This window comes from Carassius gibelio, chromosome A2, assembly GCF_023724105.1.
Source record: "Carassius gibelio isolate Cgi1373 ecotype wild population from Czech Republic chromosome A2, carGib1.2-hapl.c, whole genome shotgun sequence".
In the NCBI taxonomy this organism is placed as follows: domain Eukaryota; kingdom Metazoa; phylum Chordata; class Actinopteri; order Cypriniformes; family Cyprinidae; genus Carassius; species Carassius gibelio.
The window spans coordinates 10,383,383-10,408,233 of NC_068372.1; the positions used below are offsets into that span (position 1 = coordinate 10,383,383).

Consider the following 24,851-nt stretch of genomic DNA (forward strand, 5'->3'; position numbering starts at 1 on the left):
ACCTCCAGAAATAGCAGCAAAGCTGTTATTAGACACATCGTGCTATAGGTAAGAGAGACCAAGTCTACTGTCCTGGCGAATCGCCATGGTGACTGGCCCAGATCTCTCGTCTCAGCATGAGGTCAGCGTTGCTATGGAGATGGACCAGCTGAGTCGTAATCTGCTGTTGTTTATGTATAGCCAGGGAGGGGAGGGGCAAGAGAGGATTGAGGAAAGGAAGGGTGGGGGGTGGCTACGTGACAGGCATCTCCTCCGCTTAAATCTGCATGTTATTGCGTTTACTGCAGCACATTCATTAGATCAAACCGGAACCAGTTTAGGAAAAATCCACACAAAATGAGGTTAAAAGAACAGCAACACTAGATATATAGCATATATTCTAATGACACAGATGCCATAGGCAACCTGTAAGACCAAATGCAGCAAATCACTCATCAAGGGTTTTCTGCGTTCAAAAAATACCACTGAATGCTATTGGCTGAGTTAAAAAAGGGGTGTGGTCTTATGCAGTATTTCACTGGCTCCACCCTCTTGATACTCACCTCCTCCACATGAATATTACCAATGGATAATGCATTAAACCCCTTCAAACCCCTCCTGAAGAGCACTCACTCTAATCCAGGGAGATTTTAATAGTCACAAGAGACCCTATTTTTGAGGATCACGTTGAAACATGCTCTCAAGCGTTCAGTAAATTCGTGGGTCTGTGCTGTATACTACAGAGACATGCACACAAGCAGACAAGTCTCTGGCCACACCTATTTTTCGACAATAAGACTCGTCTTTATCTCCATGCTTCCAGAATTCCATGTAAAGGACATTTTCAACAAGGAACTGTTATTGGCTTTGTATGTGGTGCCACCCACTGACTAAACATCCTCTTCTGAAATCAATGTCTGTTCACCGCATGTTGCTGTCTGTTACTCAGAATCCTATTTATAGGTTTCTCTTTAAAGAAAAAACTTTACACTTAATGTTAATAATGCCTTTTTATTTAATTTTAAAATATAAAAAAATATTTTTGTTATAATTTCGGACATCTTGACAGATGGTCAGTTTAGCAGAGTGCAAACATTCTGCATGTGGATGACAATACTGATTCAACATTTCCAAAGAAATAAATATGCCCCACAAATAGTTTTTGAAAATACATAATTTAATCAAAATCTCTGTAAACACTTCAGTATCTGTCAACAAACACTTTATAAAGTGGAAATGAAGATGGAGAAATTGAGAAAACTAAATTATTATAGTAATAATAATAAAAAAAAAAACGGAAAAAAAAACAAAGCATTTTGTTCTGCAAACAATCAGCACTAAGCAACTTTTAAGCAACTGGCCCTAGTCAGAATCTTATTTGTGTGTCTTTTTAGTGACATTCAGGAATACATGAACAAGTTACCATTCATCATTTCCAGTGTATATTTTGTAATCACCATTAGTATTATATAAAATCCAATTGTTGAGCTGAATGTCCCAGAAAACAGTCCTGAATGACTGAATCGCTGTGTATAAACAGGTACATGTGAATATGTAAGGTTGCCGGACCCATGTCTTATCTGAGCCCTAGCAGAACTGTGCTGTGAGAGGGGCTCTGCTCACAATCACGTTTAGGAAAGGGGCATAAATACAGTTGCTCATCAAACACTGCTTACATATGGAATGCATATGTTCTTCATGGATGATGCTCCTCATTTCCCCAGTGACGGCCTGACAGAGAAGACAAATGCAGAGATTACTGGGGGAACCATGCTAACATATGGCAATTAATATAAACAGAAAATAATACTTGTTTAGCCCATTCAGTATTTACGTTTAAGAGGAGGAAAAAACAATGTGAGTATAGTATTAAGACTTAGTTAGGTCAAGTTGCCCTGCACCACTCTTGCTCTTAGATCACAGAACACACTTCATGAGAACATTTTCCTATTTTTACAGCTGGGAATGTTTCAGTTAGTGTTGAAGATCAAGGTTGATTGAGAAAAGGAGAAGCAATGCTTAGAAGTAGGTAAGGATCATTGGTTAGGATCTTACTTGTTGAAAGAGCGGTCCTGGAGGTTCAAGATGAGGCTGTCTGCACTCAGGTACACCTTGTTCTGAGAAGCTGCCACCTGGTTAGAAGATATACACAGATTATGAGACGAGGAGTTTTTTTTTTTTTTTACATATGCTACATTTTATATAACATAATATACTATACACGATAATTTTTGCATTGGACTTTCAAAAGTGAAGACATTTTCATGGTAATAAATCTTGCAACTAGATGCATTTATTTGTTTATGCAGTATAATATATATTTTTTTAACCATATTAATTATATATATTTTTTACTTACAAAGTTTATTAGGCAGGACTCTGTATATACTTGTTTTGCTCATGTATAGGTGCATCTCAAAAACTGAGAATATCATGGAAAAGTTCTTTATTTTTTGTAATTTAATTAAAAAAAGCTAACATTTTTATATCCTAGATTCATTGCACTCAAACTGAAATATTTCAAGAGTTTTTGTTTTAATTCTGATGGTTATGACTTACAGCTTAGAAAAAAGAAAAAAATAAATAAATCAGTATCTCAAAAAAAAGATAAATCAAAAAAAGATTTACAAAACAGAAATGTTCAAGATCTCCAAAGCAGGTTTAATGCACCCAATACTTGGTTGGGTCTCCTTTTGTATAAATTACTGCTTCAACATCTGTTAATGTAAGTGAAACAATCTCTTTGTTTAAAGTTTCTCTTACCGTTTTGGCAATATTTTGGGCTGCTCTGATACGTCTGAGTTTTAGGTAACCAGGGTTCTTCATAACAGCTTGACCCAACTGAAGTGCAAAAAAAACAAAAACAAGAGCAAATTAGTCTGTACCCTTGGTCGAGCCTTTGTTTACCATCAGCAGACAGCCATTGACCTGGGGCCCATTTTAGAAACAGAATTGCATCATATCAGCAGGAAAGAATCCAACTGCAAAGTCATTTCTGAAGACATCAAACAAAATGCTGAACATGAGAAACTGAATCGAAAGAACAACTGATTAAAGTCCATAATGCACAAACAAAAAAAAGAGAGAACACATGCTTTCATATGTGTTTTGTTTGCAGATAGCTTGTTGTGAATGAGGGGGCAACAGTTCAAAATGTTAGCCTAGATATATGACTGCAACAACTGACTGTGGCTTAATTAGCACAGAATTAGTATTTATTAATTATATCTGATAATTACAGTCATTTACCACTCACATATCTAGAACAAAATAACAGGGGATAAAATTTATATGAAATGTGGTGCTTGTAGATGAAAATATTGCATCTGGGAATTTTTGAGTAACCACAGAAACCCCTTTTGCTTGAATAAAACAGACACATTGTTACAATATTTATCAATATGTGTGTTGAAGTGCAGCAACATCATACCATTTTAGCAGCCTCAGCTTCACCCTCAGCCTGTATTATCTTCTGTCTCTGGTCTTGTTTGGCCTTCTCTACATAGAACTGAGCCCTTTGGGCCTCCTGCTGGGCTACATGTCAACAAGAGAGACAGGTCATTTAAAAGAAAAAGGTCTCACACACAAATATTCTACGTTTTCAACATAACATTTCATACAAACAGTTTTGTGCAAGTTGAATACTGTTATTTGGTCAACTGAAATAAAACAAAGTCATAGAATGACCAGAGTGCCCTCAAGTGGAGAGCATTAGGATAAGCAAATATTATTCTGAAGAATACCCTTAATACTTTTAAGAATGCTTCTAAGACACTTCAGTCCATAAAATAAAAAGTTTTAATGGATTATAATCAGTGCCATTATTTATTTATTTATGCAGTTTAAATTTGAAAAGCAGACCTTGATATTATTTACAAATTTTTATATTTATAACATTGTCAGCAATATACGCTACTATTAAAATCTTTGGGATCAGTTTTTTTTTCTTAAATATGCATTTAAACTGATAAAAAGTGCCAGTAAGGTTTTACATTGTTAAAAAAAGATTTATATTTTTAAATAAACATTGATCTCTGTCACTGTTGTGTTTATGTAGAAAAGAAATACATTTAAATAAACATATCGGAGAATCACTGTATCAAGCTGTCCACAATCTAGTCAACAAAATTTTGAATGATAAGAAAATGCAAAGAAAAGAATAACATCACTCATACAGTGTGAACTGGTGTCGAGTGGCAAGCTTGATCATCACCAAGGAAATAGGAAAGTTATATCTATAAAGCAATAAACCCCATGAAGCCGTGGTTTACAGTCAATTTATAACAGCTAAGGGGCGTGTTAGGCACAATGCAAAGTGGCTTGAATGACTTCACTGGGATAATTTATTTTATAAAACGGTTATTCCATATACGTAGTAAGGTTTCACAAAATAAAACAGAGCAAATAAAGTAGTTCTTCACAAATGGTTGTGGTTCCAACAAAGTGGTTGCTGATCAACACACAAATCGTCCCCTTGGAATTATAAGGTTCTATCTGTGTTCTGAGTAGTTTTGAGAGATTGAGCTTTAAAGTTTTTGTGTTACATAGACTTCTGTAGATAGAACCTTTTTGTTTTTTCAATAAAAAATCCCAAAATGAACACAACTTAAAATAAAACATCACATAATGTAAATAAATTGTCACAGAATAAGAATATGTGAATAACTCAATTTTGACAAAAATGTCAGATAGAACCTTATAATTCCAAGGGGATGAAATGTAAACAAAGGTGTAAGTTTGTAGTTAAATATATAACAGCTTCGATCTTGGCTCAACCAATCAGAATCAAGGACCGGAACTATCCATTTTATAATGCTGCTTTTAGAGCAGTTATTAAAACAAAAAACAATACTTTGTTTAAAAACTACCATTGATAAAACAATAAAAAAAGAGTTTTAAATTATGGAGTTTGTATGGAGTTTGTTATTGTTATCTACCAAACCATAAAAACCCAGAACAGGTTGTGCTGGTCAGCACTTTCTGCGAGATCAAAAAACATGGTCACAGTTTAGGAGAACTATTAGGATAATGTTTCGCTTTCGCATGCAAATTTCAAGGCTTCTCTGTGATGCATGTGACTTTGTAAAAACAAATTCATCCTAGTATGACACAGATTTGTCGGTTTGACTTCAATACAGTAGGTAAATGTAAAAGTGTAGGTCTTTATAGACAATTTGAGCCAGATCCTCCACAGGAAAGTAAACAGGTAAGTAAACTGCAGCACATACTTGCATTAATGTTTGGTACATGCTATTATATGATTTTATGATTTAAGCTGTATCAACATATATTAATTATGGAGCACTATTACAACAACATGTAGTTATTCTAATATATTTATTATATAAATGTTATTGTCATCTCACATAGAGTATTTAAAATTGTTGGGTAAGATTCAAGACAAAGACTGTGGCCTTCAGACAGGTCAACGTAAGGCTATTGTGTAAAACCAACTTTATGATGAGGCTTGTCTTGTAAACTTGTAAACTGTTGTATTAGACAATATGCATTATTATTATCAAGGGTGCATAGATTATGTATTTCGATACTACTAACCGACTTGTTTTCTCTCCACAGCAGCGGTGTACTCTTTGCTGAAGCTGAGCTCTGTGATGGCCACGTCATCCAGGATGATGTTAAAGTCTTTAGCTCTTTCTATTAGATCTCGCCTTATGAGTAGTGACACCTGAACAATAAAACAACACAACACATAAATAACAGATTTTTATTTTCATTTTCTCAGTATCTGATCAACTTGTTTAAATCATCAACAGACATGCAGATACAATAAGGTCCAAAAGTGAACGTGCTTATATTTCGAATTGTTTACAATTACATTTATTCATTTAGCAGACGCTTTTATCCAAAGTGACTTACAAATGAGAATTGTTCTTACTTAATACAGAGTTTCTCAGTATATGAACGTCCTAATATTTGCTATGTCCTTCATCTGCTTTACTGAATAATTTCTAGACCTGACCAAACAAGCAGATACTTTAATATGAAATATTTTGTCTTGTATGTCTCAGCTCTTGTTCCATCTAGACTCAGCACTTGTTTCAAATGAGAGTGTGAAATAACAGTCTGTTGTCTTAAATAGCTCCGTAACCAAATTAAGGCAGAGCTTCTTAGCCTCTGCTGAGAGTTAATCATTTTTGTCTAACACCAGGATCTGAACAGAGAAGCTACTGACAGTGTTACGGTCAAATGTCAGTGGAAGCAGGTGAATGTATGGGTTATGAATGAATATTTGTGTTACAACACAATTTGCAATAATATAAATACCTGATGATATTGATCTTATTCTTTTGGGAACATGGCATCAGGTTATCTATTCTATGAGCATGTCATTATAAACCAATTTATGAATGACTTTCTTCCATTCAAAACAAACAAAATAAACATTTTGAATGTGTTCACATTGCTCTTCTCCAAGTACCGGTAGATGAATGAGGACTAAGGTTACCAAGCTCTAAAGAATACCTAAAAAATAGCACCATTGCTGAACCTGATTGTGAGACGAAGGGGAGATCAACTAATAATACAAATAATATTCATCAACAATCATACTGTTTAAATTCTTCTAAAAACACAGTTTTGAAACACCCACGTCCATGGTAACTTTAAAATGACTGTAAAAACTATGCTTTAAACTACTTTATTGTTCAAATACAGTTTTGACAAACATGTATTGACAAAGTTTTATAAAATGATAAACCTCACACTTCTGCCTTTAGGCAATTTTTTGTAAAGTGATTATTTGTTTTATATATTATTGGTCTGAAGACAAATGGCAGAGGGCCTGAAAGAAAATGCAGCAGTTACCACCATGTACATAAATCAGCCCTGCACTAATAAAGACCATTGGTTAAGGCATTCTCTTGAACCGCTTTGCTAAAATGAACAGCCAATTAGAGTGATCTCTCCCACGGATGGGCCCAACATGCCCAATCAGCCAAAAAGCCAACAGTCACTGAACAACAACCAAACATTGCCGAAACCAAACTGCTGACTCTGACTTGGTGAAGTCTTCATACTGTACCTGAGCTCTCTGTGTGATCAGTTGGGAGGCATTGAACTTGGCCACCACACTCTTCAACACCTCATTGACGATAGAAGGAAGCACACGCTCATCATAGTCTTTCCCCAGCTGCTGGTACATGACCGGCAATTTGGAGGCAATGGGTCGAGACAGCACACGAAGACCAATGTTTACCATCTGAAGATCTGTGATGGACAGAGTCACATGAACTCTTTTAAGTGGCACACTCTTAACATGTTGGTTATTGAGTAGGGCAACAGTGAGAGACAGGGTGTGTTACCTAACAACATCACTTAGAACTATGGCTGGGATGATAAATCGATGCAGAATCGATTTGGGGATCGATCCTTAGATTTTCAGAATGCATCGTGATACCTCTGGAATCGATTCTGAGCTTAGATTTTAACAGCGGATGGCGCTCTAATCTAGTTTTTATCTGCACACTCAATTGGTCATGAAGACAAGCACTAAAGAGTGCTTGTGGGTGTTCGGCTGAGTCACATAATTTCACTCCATCTTAGAATGCTTTTATGATGCAAGATTAATGTAAACACTGCCCACTGTGAACAACTTTGTAATTTGCCTTAACCTTTTTGAATTTTATGAATGATTATTTTAGGTTCAAGTGTCTGTAAGGATTTGGAAAAAAACAGAGTAAGGGTGTTTCTAAAGCATGCAGTGCCATCTGCTGTTCAAAACTAAGCTCAGAATCGATTCAAGAAAGAATCGCGATGCATTTAGAAAATCTCAGAATCGATGCTGAATCATTTCTCGATTCGCGATGCATCGATTTATTTTCCCAGCCCTACTTGGAACTTTATCAAACCAAAGTTGAACATTTATTGGATTTATTGGATTTATGAGAATTTGGTTCATGGTTACCTTTGCTTCCAGTGAGGGATGAAATCTTCCTGGGCCTAACTCGAATATCATAGATGATGGGGTACTGGATCCACGGCAATCTAAATGTAAGACAGACTTATTAAGGGAACAGCTTACTGTAAAATGTAACTTTTCACATCATTTGCTCCCTCTGATGTTTGTTCTGACCACGTATTGCAGAATTCTGCCAAGCTTTAAAAAAGCACATTTGAAGGAATAGTTGTGAATTGTGGATTATTGCAATGCTATTTGGACTCTTCTTTTTTTAATGGCATCATCAAAAATTAGATGAAGTCGAATGAAGAAACAAACTCTGCATGGCCTGAAATTTCCATTTTAGGGTAAACTATTCATTTAAAGTATAATAAAAGTAGTTCAAGTCTTCAAAAGTCATACAATAACAATGTGTGAGGACTAGCAAGTATTAAACAATCAACCACATTTTTGTGAGCTTTGGTGAAGATAACGTTAAGTCACATTTTAATGTGTATAACATTCATATAAACACATTTATACTGCTGTTTTAAAAGTCTGGAATCAATAATCTTCTTTAAGATTTACAATAAGATATGTTTTTTGTGAACCAAATGAGCAAATTATGTGACACTAAAGAGTAGTGGCTGTTGAAAATTCAGCTTTGCCATGACAGGAATAAAAAAACAACAGCAAATAAATAAAATAGAAAAAGGTTATTTTATATTTTATTAATATTTCATAATTTGTAAAAAAAAAAAAAAAAAAAAAAAAAATTTAGTGTACTACTTCTTTTACAATTAGGGATGTGAGCCGGTAGATTTAAATCGGTTGAGATGATAAACAAACTGCGATTAATTAGGGGTATAAGTTTATATAAATGTATGTCTGAGGGGAACTTACTGTCTTTAAAAAAGTTTAGATGGTATTTTTTCATGTTGCCCCTGTATAATTCATATTAAAGTTCATAAGTGCAGCACTACATTGTTTACAGCGGTAACAAAGGAAACACTTTAAGCGCCACCTGCTGGTAGAAAGTGAATCTGCGACTCATTCAGCTCGTCTGATGTTTCTGTTTCATGCTGGGGTTTTTTATATATAGTTTCACAAAACTGAAGTCAATTGATTATGTTTTTGCTTAAAATTTCGGAATTATACAATCTAATTTATATTAAAACTGCTTATGTTGCATGTATGCAGCATCTTTCTTTGGATCTTTAAATGCAGTGGTTTCCTCTAAATTTGGAATTGAATGGAAAGAGCACAGACAGCCTTATTTTGTTTAAATGAAGATATTTATTTTTGTTATTTACATTTACATTATATTTTGTTCATTTAGCAGACACTTTTATCCAAAACGACTTACAAATGAGGACAATATAAGCAACCAAACGAACAAAAGAGCAATAATAGTATATTATTATGGTGTTATATTTCAATTTCACAAAAAATCGTGCAGCATTTTGTCAAAGCAATAACAAAAGGACACATTTAATTTATAATTTGTCATTAATCTCAGTAGCTAAAAAAAATTATTAAAAAAATTGTGAATCGAATCGAATTGTGAGTTGATTGAATCAATACATCGCTTTGTACTATTATTATGAAAGCTCATGGGTCTAACAAGAACTGATGTGTTTATTGTACCTGAAGTGCAATCCTTCTGCAAGCACAGTGTCCAACTGCATCCCTCCAATTCTGTTGAAGATAACAGCTCTCTGGCCACCCTCCACTACACACACAGCCAAACACAATTAGTTATTAAACTTCCAATAAACTATGAATATTCTCCTGTGCGGGGAGGGGGGGGGGCATATGGCCAGGTAGTTTTACACCCTGTTGTTCATGATGCATCCAGTACGGTAAGGCTGTACAGTATGAGCCATCAGAACAGACAAGTCTAAAAGCGACATGAAAATAAATAATTGCAAAAGTTATTCTTGTTCAGCAATTGTGCAATGTTGCAACATTTATAATTAAATGTCAATTAATTTCAATATGTTTTAGGGGCAGTCATGTCTTAATGGATAGAGAGTCTCAAGTCCAGCAGGAATTGTGGTTGGGGGACTGAAAGTTGAATGAAGAGAGAGCTCTCTTCTGCCCACAATACCACGAACAAGGTGAGACCCTTGAGCAAGGCTATTTTGATTATTTCTTGCAGAACGGAAAAGCCTTCATGAAACTCATCTATGAAGAGGCTCAAGTGCATGTACAAACCTTTTTTTTTTCTACATTATTTTACAGCAGCTATCTCTAGTCGTTTTTTTTTTTTTTTTAAGTTTCTTCATTCGCTATATGAATGGCAAGTGGTAGTCTGCTTAATTTTTCATTATACTCACATGGCAAAGACAATTAAACTGCCAACATGTTGTTTCCAAGTGAAAAAAACTGTAAAAATCTTTTATGCTGGTTTTAAATAGCGGTGATTTTACCCAAATATCATAAGGCAAACATAATGCAAATGTGTAATGGATTGCCATAACTCTTTCTACACACTGGTAGGGATGGGTACAGAGAATCTGTATTTTTTTTGGACAGGTACACAATTGGTTCAATACCGGTGTATCGATAAGCTTTAAGACAAATGTTACCATTATTGATACTTGCATTATTTAATCTCTGTATACTTCTATGTTACTGACGAATTAAATGCTGCAGTTTGCACATTTTCCGTCCCTGAATGATGTGATCACGTGGCCAATGTTTGCTCGACGTGCGTGTGATATCCATGACCATGTGTGGTGTCAGTTTGTGTGCAGACAGTCATTGCAGCAAGGCTGAAATGTTAGAGTGTGGCCTCACGTAACAAAACTGAGTGACACATTTAATGCCAGATGCAATTTCTGCTGTACAGTAATAGTGACCAAAAGGCAGAAACATAATGTAAATAAACATCTAAAAACAAAACCACCTGCATCAAGCAATGCACTATATTTACGGTCTCTGTCGTTTCCCTGCTCCAGCACCTACTGCAACTCCCCTGCCTCAGCCTCAAGTGTTTCTTGAGCAGCAAACCTTCATATTAGAATGATTTCTAAAGGATTACGTCACATGACACTGAAGACTGGCGTAATGATGCTGAAAATTCAGCTTTACATCACAGGTATAAATTGCATTTTAGAATATATTCAAATAGAAAACAGTTATTTTAAATTGTAAAAATATTCCACAATATTACTGTTTTTGCTTTATTACTCTATTTGAATCAAATAAATGAATACTTGGTGAACAGAAGACACTTGTTTTAAAAACATTGAAAAAAACCTTTTGACTGGTAGTGTAGGCAAGTTGCATTCCATTACCATTAACTTTGCAGGCTAGGCAATAGCGATAAGTTACAATACCATTACCATTTATTTAACTGTACAAAACAAAAAGAGAGTAGCCACTAGCATTGCTTACAGCATCTTTAGTTTGATATTGATGTGAACTGAGATGTGTGAGCTGTCCCCACCTGACAATTATTTAAGTAAACTAATTTTGTATAGTTTTTTTTTTTTCATTATTGCTAATATTTTCCTCTAGGAAGAAGACCACAACCCTTGACCCCAATTACCACCCCCCTTCCAGAAGGACATTATCAAAAAGACACTCATACCTTCTTAGTATGAAACTGAAAATTTATGACCTTGCCAGTGTTCCTAAATTAGTGTTAACCAGTGATGGATTGACAAGCATGACACAAGATCACTATATAGTGGTGACATCTATGAGGAGAAGCAGTGACTCTTGGGTAAGAAAGAAATTCAGTGATTGTTTCATTTTTATTGATGCATTAATTACAATTAATACACGAATGCACTGGTGTTTATTAATGCATATTAACAATTATTAACTTAAAATTATTTAAATTGCTCATTATGATTCAGGCTTGCCAAGCCATTCTGTTGTCCTGGATGTCAAGACCCCGCTGGAACTCCTTGTTTCTCATGGTTGAAAGATTTGTTGAACAATACCCTGCCATGCAAGCTGCCTTCTTGGATGCACGAGCAAAACAGCTCATGAAGAGAGAAAGGTAATTCAATGAGTTGGTTTCACGCAAGCATTAGTAGAACAAGTAGATTTAAGTTAATGAATTGGCTAGGCTGAATCTAGTAGATTGGTATAATGAAATGTAATGTACAATATTCACATTACAATTTAATTAATTTCTTGAAAAGGTTACAGAGGATGACTTAAGGAAGGCTGAGGAGTTCATTAATGTGATGCACATTTTATACAGTGACGGGCATGCACCATATGGCCCAATTCGGCCTATCCATGAAAAGCTGGAGGACCACTTTAGAATTATGGAGGGAGATTCAGTTTGTTGCCGCCGTTAAATAAAAAGTGTGGTGTGACCTCTCCAAATGCTACCAGGTGCCAAAAAAAGAATACTCATCATCATAACGATGACAATTCATACACAGCCGGTTGTTGCCTATTTAAAAGTGTGAGAAATCCCTAACCAAGCCACGTAGCATACGAAGCTCAGTTAGGAGCATACATTTCTGTTGTGTTCTTGTATTACTGATTCACCAGAAGAGGGCACATATGGGTTACTTGTTGGTACCTATAAAAGGTGTAAAAGAACAATTCAATGGGAGCAACCACGTGGCATGCAGGCTGTGTTTGTTGTTGGCCTTTGATGCTAATAAATCTTTGAATACGTAACTTCTAGAATCTGACTCTTAATGCTTACCTGGACTTGTTTTTTATTTAATGTTGAATGTGATCATGTACATGACTTTGAAGTAATTTCCCTCAGTTGTTTTGAGAAAAGGATGATGAGGTAAGGGTAGTGAGAGGTGAGTCACAGATTGAAGATGGAGAAGAGCATGAAGAGGAGGAGGACTTGGTAAGTTGGATATATTTATGTGAAGCTTATGCTGTGTTCTAACAAAAAAGCAATAAAACTGACTACAATAACATGGTAAATCTTATATCTTATATAAGTCTCTGCACTAGAAGAACTCTGCAGAAGAGAACAGAGAGCTAAAGAGACTCCTCATTCAATAACAACACACTACACCGACCCTTCCATGAGAAGATGAAGAGTGAAGGGTCTGTCTACAGAGCCTTGCCTCCCAACCCCATCTCCGAAGACCCTGTCCTCTGTTGGTGGGATATGAAAGACAATTTACCTCTTCTTGCACAGCTTTCCTCCATCTACCTGTGTTCAGGCTTTCTCAACTCCATGTGAAAGTGTGTTCTCAACAGCCGGGGACATTCTCTGTAAAGAGAGATAACGCATGCTCTCTGAGAAAGTCAATATGTTGATTTTTCTTAAATAAAAATGGCCAGACGCCAAACTTCTCTTACATTCTGTTGTGCTCCTATGCACATGGGGTGTTCAGATATGTTGTGCTGTGGTATGCTGAGGAAATCTTTCTCTCTCTATCGGTCTCTACCTCTCTCTCTCTCTCTCTCTCGCACTTTTTGAAGGGCTTTTTTATTTAAAAGGCAACTTTTGTAAAAAATATATTTTTTACATATTTGTTAAACCTGTCATTATGTCCTGACAGTAGAATATGAGACAGATAATCTGTGAAAAAATCAAGCTCCTCTGGCTCCTCCCAGTGGTCCTATTGCCATTTGCAGAAAATACATCGCTCCCGTTAAGAAACAACCAATCAGAGCTGCGGTCCGAAACCTTGTTTGTGTTCAAAATGTAGAAAAATGTATATAATAAGCAAGTACACCATGAATCCATTTTCCAAACTGTGTTTTTAGCTTGTCCTGAATCACTAGGGTGCACCTATAATAAGTGGTTATATTCGGAGTATTTTAGATTGCTTCGGGGATACCGCAGCGGAGTAACCCAGTACCTTTGTGATTCTTCATAGACATAAACAGAGAGAAGTAGTTCTGGCTACGATGTTCTTCCGCAAGACGCAAGCAGTTCTCTTTATTAACCGCTAGAGCGTCAAAAGTTACAGACTTGCAGCTTTAAGTAACTATTAATGTCTTTCTTCACCAAATTATATAGAGTAGTATCGATAAGCGGTATCTGTATCAATAAAATGTAAATGATACCCATCGCTACTCCCTGGCCACAACCATTATTTATGCATCCCTATAGGTATCTAATGTGTAAGTGTTTATTTTACATTTATTTTTAAATCTATTGTTAAATAATTTCATTTCTATAAATTCTATAAATTCAATTTCTTAAATATTAATTAAAATTAAAATTACATCAGCTTTATTTCGGCCCCCCTGCTTTCCAAGATATCAGCATTGGCAGTCAAAAAACCAATGTCGGTCGACCACTAATCAGGAGCAGATTGATGACATTTACTCTCACCTGACTTCAATTCTCGACAGTGCACCCAAAGTGATAAGATCAAATTCATTACAGATGTCCTTTTTCCAAAGGTAGGTCTCATGTTTTAAGATGTGCTTTGCATGATGTTAATTTCACATTGTTTTTAATGTGGGTGGCGGGAGTGAATGTACAGCACCCTCTCCACCTTCAATACCACAACTGAGGTGCCCTTGAACAAAATCACCAAACCCCCAACTGCTCCTTGAGCACCGCAGCATAAATGGCTGCCTTCTGCTTCGGGTGTGTTTTCACTGTGGGTCTGTATGTGCACTTTGGATGGGTTAAATGAAGAGCATGAATTCCGAGTATGGGTCACCATACTTGGCTGTATGGTCATTTCATTTTTCACTTTTTACTTTCAAATAGTTGATCCATAATGTGAGACGATTGCTCTACAAAGTGGTTAATATAGAAGAGACACTTTTGTAGTAGAAAGCTACAAGCAAAATAATACTTGGCTATTTGGGGTGTGATCTCAATTCCTTCTCTGGCAGTCCATTACCTGTGCCCTCGTTTTTGTGGAATATCAGTCCATCCTGGTGGTGACGGAGAAATTTCTGCAAGGACCTGTCATTTAGATAAGGTATTGTAAGGATTCTATAAAGGAAAACATGGTCAAACATGACATCCTGCCATTATTCACAAATAACAAATTTTTTCTACAATTATTTTTTAATAATTACATTTAAAGAAAAAGAGGCAAGAGAGTCATCAACGGGAGTCACCCTAATTCATGTTTTTAATATATTATGTTAATAATATTGTACTGTGGCGGCGGAGGCCGGGTTTAGTGAAGTCTGCAACGGGAGAGCGAATGAAGAGACGAGCAGTGGTAAGTGGTTCAGGTGAGAAACGATTAACAGCTGGGTCTCATTGCAGTGATTGGCGTGGGGAACCGGTATTTAAGCCGCACAACATCCCGAGAAGAGCGAGAGAGCTGAGGACTCATGGGGAATCCGAGCGGAGGCGAGCTGGAGAAGCCTCAAAGCAGACAGCAGTCACATAGAGTGAAAAGACGTTAAAAACGTGTGCGCATGTGGCGCAACTTTATTTTCTGTTTCTTTTAAGTTATTCAATAAATACCCACGAACCTCAGAACGCCGATCCCGGTCTCCTTCCTCTTTGATCATTGAACCTTGTTACACTGGTGCCGAAACCCGGGAGGAAGGAGAACACTCCCGCCAAGCAGTCTCCGTCAGGACCATCACCTACGCCATTTACGGACATTATAACATCGCTCGCGGGCCTGCACCAGGAACATCATCAGGCCTTGCTGAATCTGCGAGCCGACCATGACCATCGCTTCCAGGCCATGATGCAGGTCCAACAGGAGGACCGCGAGCTGTTCTGGAGCTTGCTGGCCCGGGAGGGTCGGATGGGCGTGGCCTCCCCCAGTGCCGGCCCCGCCCCCCACATGCTGCTCGCGAAAATGGGGCCCACAGATGACCCAGAGGCGATGGACAGCTGGCCCGTCCGGGTGATCCCACTGCTGTCGGGGGAGGCCCAGAAGGCGGCACAACAACTGCCCGTCCTGAACCTCCTGGTCTATGCCGACCTGAGAATAGCCATCCTCCAGAGGGTCGGCCTCAGCCCCGAACAACACAGGCAGCGCTTCCGGTCGCTGGAGCTGAGCGAAGCGGGCCGGCCCTTTGTATTGGCACAGCAGCTCCGGGACTCGTGCCGCAAATGGCTGTTGGCCGGAGGCAGCGACGCCGAGTCCATCATCAACGCGGTGGTGCTGGAGCAGTTCATCTCCCGCCTTCCAAAGAAGACCGCCCAGTGGGTCCAGTGCCACCGCCCGGCGTCGTTGGATCTGGCCACCCAACTGGCGGAAGACCAGCTGGCGGCGTGTTCCGGGGTCGGCGAGCCCCTTCCTGCTGTCTCTCTCTCTCTCTCTTCCCCTGTCTCCCCCTCCCCCCCACCCCGAAATCTGTCCCTCTCCCTAGGTCCCGTTGGGTGGGGCCACCGGGGTCCGGCCCCCGCTGGAGGATGGGGATGGAGCCCACAGCCGGGGCACGAGGCCCTGAGCGCGGAATGGCCGCGCCCCAATGAAGGGTGATGGAGGAGCCCTCTGCTGCTTCCCCACGCCAATTCCCCGACCCACTTCCGGCCACTAGGGCGGTGGGGAGGCCTGGGCCGGCCTGCTGGCGTTTAGGGGATCCGGGCCACTTTGTGGATAGGTGCCCGGTCATGGAGGTGGGGACGCTGGTCCGGATTCCGGACGACCCGCAGGCTGCCCCCGATCAAGCCCGGCTGTATCAAATACCTGTGAGTATTAAAGGTTGTAACCAAACCTCCATCCATCAAAGCCTGGTACAATCCGGGGCATTGGATACGGGCCGCATGGTTAAGGTAAGGTATGTGCACGGGGATATAGTGGAATACCCCGTAAAGGCCATAGCCATTAAATTTAGGGGCCAAAAGCATAATGTGTAGGTGGCCGTTAGTCCGCGCCTCCGGCATCCGCTAATCTTGGGAACTAATTGGCCAGCGTTTCAGCAATTATTGGGGTGTTTAACAGTGGATGCCGTCAGGGGGGAGAACCGGCCGGGGGGCAGGGCGAGTTCTCAGGTGGGAGAATCTGTACCAGGACCTAGCGGGGCGGTCTAAGGGGATCCGAGGGGCTGGGCGAGGCTAAACCTTTCCAGTCGCGATGACTTTCCCCTGGAACAAGCCCAAGACGAGACTCTCAAACATGCGTTCGAGCAGGTCCGTTCTATTGATGGGCATGTCCTCCATCCTGAGCGCCTGCTAGCCCATCTGTATTTTGCACATATCGGTTGTATCGAGTGACCCGCGACGCTCAAACAAAAGAAGATACAACCCAATTGTTAGTACCTCGGAGCTAGGGGTGTGACGGTTAGTATATAACCGTGAGACCGGCGGTTATAGTTGAACACCGTCATTAGAACTCTATAACCGCCAAAACCGTGTCATTAAAATATTTTTTACAAACATTTTTTATCAAAAATTATTTTCATTTTTTAGATAGGATCATAAGATGCGCAATATATCGGGAGACATGGTTTTTACCACTTAATGAAGTTTTGTAAATCGTCAGACATGATATTTACCACTTCATAAAATTTTGCTTTGTAGAAAACCTTTCTTAAAAACGAATTTCGTTTTGTACAAATTTTATCTTAATTTTAATAAATGTTTCATCAACCAATTGCATGTATTTTAATAAATAAAAAGCAAATATAGCAGACAATGATAACCGTGATATGGAAGCACCAGCGTGCCGCGTTCACTTGCACTGCACTGTGAACTAGAGCGCATCTCATCATAAATGACACTCAGCGTAGGCCTATGCCTCATACATTAGCATTAAATATCTTTGCTGCATCCTTTCTAGAACGACAATGGCTTTTTTTTCCGGCTCGCAGCAGCAAAGCATTGCATTGCCATAGACTGCAAAACAATCAGCGGATGGCGGGCGGGTGCGGCTTTGAAATTTGCTCAAAAAACGTTGGCGCGGATGATGAGTTTTGTGACAGATATCCTTACTAAACGGAAGTCTGAAATCTCTGCCCCTTTACCAATCACATATTGCGTCTTTTGCGCGTGCAAGTTCGTTATTTCCAATGTAGGCGCGCGGCATGCACGCTCATAATGGAAGCGACGCGCACGCGGTGCGACACGCCCGTTTTTTCCAGGCGCATCCGCACCGCATCAAGTTAAAAACATCTCAACTTTTCAGAGAGCCGCAAGCGCACCGCGGGTCATGTGACAAGAACTAACCAATCAGCTTCATCCTTTCACGTAACAACATTGAAAACTTAGCCAAGATGAAGGAAAAGCTGTTCATAGTTGTATATGGATTGCCATTTTGAAATAAATTTAGTAGCAGAGCTACTGCAAGCGATTTTTAGTTGCGCATATCCATTTATCCTTTGCTGAAATGTCAGCGTCTTCATGGAGAGAGCATGTCATGGTTGTTTAGCAAAGGAAGACGCCTCAGGGGCGCAACTGCCCGAGTGCTTTGGAAAGAAGGAGAAAGCGGCGCGCCTAGCGTTTTCCACGCGTTTTTAGGCGCGATATGTGAACGGCCCCTTAACCCACCATCTCCAAGAACAACCAATTGACTCTACGGCAGGGCCGTTAGATCGATCGGCACGGGGACATCTTTCCGCGTTGGTCTTAGTGGATTACGCGACACGATATTCTGAAGCAGTGGCGCTCCCCAACATCTCGGCGAAGAGTGTGGCGGACGCCCTGTTTCGCTTAATCTCCCGTGTGGGAATCCCAAAGGAGATTCTCACGGATCAGGGCACCACGTTTATGTCACGCACATTGAGCGAATTGTACGGATTGTTGGGTATTAAAGCGGTGCGTACCAGCGTCTATCACCCACAAACGGACGGCCTGGTCGAATGGTTTAATCGCACATTAAAAACCATGATCCGGAAGTTCGTACAAGAAGACACAAAAAATTGGGACAGTTGGCTAGAACCCCTCTTATTCGCTGTGCGCGAGGTCCCCCAAGCCTCCACAGGGTTTTCCCCCTTCGAGCTTCTTTACGGATGTCAACCCCGGGGGGTGTTGGACGTCCTGAAAGAAACTTGGGAGGACGGACGCTCGGATAGCAAAAATGAAATTCAATACGTCCTGGACCTGCGGGCAAAACTCCATACACTGGGGCGGCTATCTATGGAGAATTTGCTTCAGGCCCAGGACAGACAAAGCCAGCTGTATAACCGGGGGACTAAGCTGCGAGAATTTGCACCAGGAGATAAAGTGCTCGTATTACTGCCAACCTCTAGCTCCAAATTATTAGCCAAGTGGCAAGGATCCTTTGAGGTCACACGGCGGATAGGAGATCTCAATTATGAGGTAGTACGAACAGATAGAGGCGACTCACGGCAAATCTACCACCTCAACCTCCTTAAAAAATGGAGCAGGGAGGAGTCAGTGCTGCTAGCGATGGCAGTGAGTGGGGAGGAGGATCTCGGGCCAGAGGCGGTTACTAAAAAGAAATCCCTCGCACTGGCCCTAGGGGGAGATCACCTCTCGCCCTCGCAGCTCACTAACATTGCGCGTTTGCAGGTAGAATTTGCGGACGTGTTTTCGCCCCTACCTGGTCGTACTGACCTGATTCAGCACCACATTGAGACAGAGCCGGGTGTCATAGTTCGCAGCCGGCCACATAGGTTACCTGAATACAAGAAAAAAGTAGTTCAAGCTGAATTAGAGGCCATGCTGGGGATGGGAGTAATCGAGGAGTCACACAGTGATTGGGCGAGCCCGATAGTTTTGGTACCTAAAACGGATGGCCGGTGCGGTTTTGTGTAGACTATCGCAGGGTGAATGCAGTACCTAAATGTGATGCTTATCCAATGCCGCGAATTGACGAGTTGCTTGATCGGTTAGGCACGGCTCGTTTTTACTCAACATTGGACTTAACAAAGGGATATTGGCAGATCCCCTTATCTCCCATGTCTGAATAAAAGACAGCCCTCACTACGCCATTCGGATTACACCAATTTGTTACGCTTCCTTTCGGCTTGTTCGGGGCCCCAGCTACGTTTCAGCGCCTCATGGATTGAGTGCTGCGGTCCCATGCTGCATATGCCGCGCCCTACCTGGATGATATTATCATATATAGTGGGGACTGGCCGCGGCATATGGAGCATGTGAGGGCGGTCCTCAGGGCGCTGAGACGGGCGGGGCTGACAGCCAACCCGAAGAAGTGTGCAGTTGGGCGGGTGGAGGTAAAGTATCTGGGCTTCCACTTGGGCCACGGGCAGGTGGGTCCCCAAATCGATAAGACGGCATCCAATTGAAACCTGCCCCAGGCCCAAGACCAAAAAGGAGGTGAGGCAGTTCTTGGGGCTGGCGGGATATTACAGGAGGTTTATTCCTCATTATTCGGACCTCACCAGCCCGTTGACTGACCTCACTAAAAAGGAGGTACCAGATACGGTCCAGTGGACGGAGCAGTGCCAACAGGCCTTTACCCGAGTTAAGGCTGCCCTGAGTGGTGGGCCGCTCTTGCACTCTCCTAATTGCACTCTCCTAATTTCTCTCTCCCCTTTTTCTTGCAGACGGACGCATCGGACAGGGGGCAGGGCACGGTCCTGTCCCAGGAGGTGGAGGGGGACGACCGCCCGGTGCTGTACATTAGTCGGAAGCTCTCGAAGAGAGAGACTAAGTACAGCACCATAGAGAAGGAGTGTTTGGCCATCAGGTGGGCAGCTCTCACCCTTCGCTATTACCTCCTGGGACGGGAGTTCACCCTCTGCTCGGACCACGTACCCCTTCAGTGGCTCCACCGCATGAAGGATACCAACGCGCAAATCACCCGTTGGTATCTAGCTTTACAGCCATTTAAGTTCAAGGTGATTCACAGGCCGGGGGCGCAGATGGCTGTGGCCGACTTTCTCTCCTGGCTGGGGGGGTGGGGATTGCTGCAGTGAGTCGGGCGGTGGGGGTATATAGCGGCGGAGGCTGGGTTTAGCGAAGTCTGCAACAGGAAAGCAAATGAAGAGACGAGCGGTGGTAAGTGGTTCAGGTGAGAAACGATTAACAGCTGGGTCTCATTGCAGTGATTGGCGTGGGGAACCGGAATTTAAGCCGCACGACATCCCGAGAAGAGCTAGAGAGCTGAGGACTCGTGGGGAATCCGAGCGGAGGCGAGCTGGAGAAGCCTCAAAGCAGACAGCAGTCACATAGAGTGAAAAGAAGTTAAAAACGTGTGCGCATGTGGCGCGACTTTATTTTCTATATATATATATATATATATATATATATATATATATATATATATATATAACTTCTCAGATGGATATCTGATGGATACCCTTGGAATTTTAGAAAGGGGTGAATCGTTTGTCTTCATAAAATGCTATGTAGGACACTTTTCTGACAGTCAACAGTGAATACTAAAGGAGTTATTTCATTGATTGATGGTCCTTATGATTACACTGTAAGCCTGATGGGCTAAACAACAACATATACAAGTACATCACTTAATCTCCTGTATATATGAAAACTTACAGTGAATATAATTAGGCTAAAGTAGATCATGTATCATTAAATTGTCCATTTGATCCAAATATGTGTATTATAATTTTTTTTATTCACTCATTTAATGTGTAATGTTTACAAATGTGTATTATTAATTGATCAAAAACACTAATTCAGGTGCAATTCAATTGTCTCCTGTAGGCTATGAATATAAACCAGCAGTGAATGTCTACAGATATTTTAATCTGTAGTGCAGATCATTACAATGTCTAACTGATAGCTTAATGTAACATTTATATTTAAAATATAATAATAATAAAAAAATACAAATAAGTAAATATAGATGGGATGGTTATTAATGTGTATGTTTCGAGTTTCAATTTAAAGGGGTCATATGATGCAATTTCAAGTTTTCCTTTCTATTTGGAATGTTAAAAGCCGTTTGTGAATAGATAAATCGCCCTAAAGTTGCAAAGACAAAAGTCTCAAACACAAAGAGATACTATTTATATAGTCTCATCATCAGACGTCATGCCCACAGACCGCTGGCTGAACATCTGATGCATATGGCACATAAAAGTGGAAACACTTCAGGAGTGTTGGAAGTCTTCATCGGATTGGTTGAATTCTACAGCATATCCGGGAGTCGTTCGCACAAGTCATTATAATCTGTAATTATGTCCCCACTGGATGCAACAACTGCCACATTTATAATGGGTTTTAATGTTTTTGTCTCTTCATGCCGGGAAACGGCATCACAGTATGGTAAGGGGCATAACATTTCCATCACACACTTGAGGTATTCAGCCAATAACAACGCATGGATAGCTGGCCAATCAGCGTACACCTCGCTTTTCAGAACGATTAGCTTTGTAAAAATCAACATGTTTCAGAAACCTTTTTATTACACCAAATACACACAGTAATGTTCTATTAACACCATGTGACCCTTTTAATGATTTGGCCGTACAGTATATCATCTTCCCCCTATTGGATACATCAGGAATAACTTAAACTGCCTAAACCTGCCTCGGCCGTCTATCTGCCTGCTCTAGGGTTGCAGACTCCCCATGTATATCCTAATAACAAGTGTTTTACCTGTGTATGTGGCTTCTTTGAACCCATAGGCAAGAGCGCCGGCTCCGATGAGCAGCTTCACACCCAGCCTTGTCCCTTGTGGGCCAGACCCCATCCTGCTGACAATCTGCCTCAGCTGCTGCAAAAAACTCTGAGACAGAAATACACATAAATGTAAACTTTTGAGTACGTATTAAAATAGTCATTTAAATGATTTGAGTGACATTGTCTGATATCGAGGCAGCATGAAATTCTACATACTTGATCCATCACTAATGCATAGGCACTCTGTTTAAAAAAGACCAAGAATGAAAAGGCAATGACATTGCAGTGGGAACTGTGTTCATATATACTTTAAAGCTGATCTCAAGTCAGATTTTTTAAAGTGCGCTAAGATTTTTTTTTTATAAATGATATTTGTGCAAGATGCCAGTAGCTTGCTGGTAAGTAACACTCAAGTGGATAAATTATTCAATTCAAGTCAGAGGTGTGGCCAGTGGACGGGCCTGACAGGCTTGCCCACTATGATGAATAGTCCCCTCCAGTTTATTATACAAATGTAATGTAATATACTGGTTTACATTACATTTACATTTTACATTTATTCATTTAGCTGACGCTTTTATCCAAAGCGACTTACAATTGCTATATATTTCAGAGGTCGCACACCTCTGGAGCAACTAGGGGTTAAGCATCTTGCTCAGGGACACATTGGTGCCTCACAGTGGATTCGAACCCGGGTCTCCCACACCACAGACGTGTGTCTTATCCACTGCGGTTTAATTTTAACACAGCTACAAAACTACTATTACATCTCAAATACAAAAATAAATAAAATGTGTTTTGCATAATTCTTAATGAGTTTGATTGACAGCTGTGTTAGGCAATTAGGTATCTAGACTGTCTGTCTGTAGATATTTACAGGTAGATGACTCATTTGACAGCTTTAACCATGTAGATGTGTTTACCATGCTGCAATGCCATGGTCAACTTGACATCATTCACTCGAAATGCAACCACAAGTCTTCAAATGGAAGATGCTGGTTTTATTGCTTGTTTCCTACTGATGCGGAGACTCATGTTTTTACGATTATTCCATGTAAACGCCACATTTACCGGCTTTACGTGGTCAATGTAAATTTAAAACTTTTATTATACATAGTGCTTAAAGCCACATTTAAATTAAGTGTTTATGTCCACATGAAGCTGTTAGAAAGCTGAAAGCTTGAGGATTTTCTAGATGCAAGGATAACACAACATTTTGTATAAACACCTCACTCTGCTGTTAATATAGATAATAGATTTATTTTTAATGAGCCAAAAAGAATACACGTCACACCTCTGTTTATCAAGTTGCACTGGCTTCCAATTGCTGCTTGCATAAAATTCAAGGCATTGATGTTTGCCTACAAAACTTCCACTGGCTCTGCACCCATTTACCTAAATTTGTTACTTCAGACTTATGTGCCCTCTAGAAGCTTGCGTTCTGCAAGTGAATGTCGCTTGATTGTGCCATCCCAAAGAAGCACAAAGTCACTTTTAAGGACTTTTAAATCAAATGTCCCCTACTGGTGGAATGACCTCCCCAACTCAATCCGAGCAGCTGAGTCCTTAGCCATCTTCAAGAATCGGCTTAAAACACATCTCTTCCATCTTTATTTGACCCTCTAACTTTATCACTCAATATTCTAATTATATTCTTAAAAAATCTAACTAGCCTTCTAATATTTTTGTATTCTATTTTTCTTTTCATTTATTATGCAATTATATATATATGTGTATGTGTAAAGACCTCTAACTAGCTTGCTCTATTCTTTTTTTTATTCTGTTTTCTTTTTATTTATTGTATTATTTAAAATCCCATGCTACGTGTACTGTGTTAACCTAACTGAGACTTGTCATAGCACTTATATATCATTGCTCTTTTTGTTGTTTTTGATTGCTTCCACTGTCTTCATCTGTAAGTCGCTTTGGATAAAAGCGTCTGCTAAATGAATAAATGTAAATGTAATATATATAATGCACTAGAATTGTATTGAATACTATGTGGAGATGCATTCTTTAAATAAAATATTCACGTTAATCAAGGATTTATTGACTTTTAATGCATTTTATTTCGAAATGTACAGAAATGTGCTTTCATATGTGCTTAAATGTCATTTAGCCTAAATGTCATTCACTACTTACCATATTTTCCGGACTATAAGTTGCCCTTTTTTTCATAGTTTGGCTGGTCCTGCGACTTATAGTCAGGTGCGACTTATTTATCAAAATTAATTTGACATGAACCAAGAGAAATGAACCAAGAGAAAACATTACCATCTACAGCCTCGGGCCGGCTTCGGGCCAATTTTCACGTTATAGCTCACATGCGGGCCGGGCCTCGGGCCTTTTTGGGTTATCCTTCTATTTATATTTTTAGACATTAATAAATAAATAAAAAAATAGAAGTTGACGTCGACGATAGAAAAACAAATATAGAAAGACATTTCATAACCTCATAACTTTCATAATCTGATAATTCAACCCGTTATAATTAAACTGACATACTGACATGACAGTCTCACGCACGCACACACGCGTGTACGCTTGCACGCACGCTTTTCTGTCAGCGCGACCCAC

At 39.9% G+C, this 24,851-nt stretch overlaps 1 protein-coding gene across 3 annotated transcripts in view; it reads right to left on the reverse strand.

Moving 5' to 3' along the window:
• Positions 1 to 1,135: 1,135 nt before the first annotated feature.
• LOC128022618 (prohibitin-2) overlaps positions 1,136 to 24,851 on the reverse strand; it is a 29,123-nt gene continuing 5,407 nt past the window's right edge. The window contains exons 1-11 of one of the 3 annotated variants that reach the window (XM_052610350.1): positions 22,251 to 22,380; positions 14,686 to 14,750; positions 13,000 to 13,088; positions 9,524 to 9,608; positions 7,904 to 7,983; positions 7,022 to 7,206; positions 5,536 to 5,665; positions 3,410 to 3,513; positions 2,743 to 2,820; positions 2,035 to 2,111; positions 1,136 to 1,710 (exon numbers count right to left, since the gene is read on the reverse strand). In XM_052610350.1, coding sequence (XP_052466310.1) covers positions 1,692 to 1,710; positions 2,035 to 2,111; positions 2,743 to 2,820; positions 3,410 to 3,513; positions 5,536 to 5,665; positions 7,022 to 7,206; positions 7,904 to 7,983; positions 9,524 to 9,608; positions 13,000 to 13,024 — 783 coding nt within the window. In that variant the 5' untranslated portion in view covers positions 13,025 to 13,088; positions 14,686 to 14,750; positions 22,251 to 22,380 and the 3' untranslated portion in view covers positions 1,136 to 1,691. Of the gene's footprint in view, positions 1,711 to 2,034; positions 2,112 to 2,742; positions 2,821 to 3,409; positions 3,514 to 5,535; positions 5,666 to 7,021; positions 7,207 to 7,903; positions 7,984 to 9,523; positions 9,609 to 12,999; positions 13,089 to 14,685; positions 14,751 to 22,250; positions 22,381 to 24,851 lie in introns of those variants that run through there. The other 2 variants (XM_052610357.1, XM_052610340.1) reach the window with 2 other exon arrangements.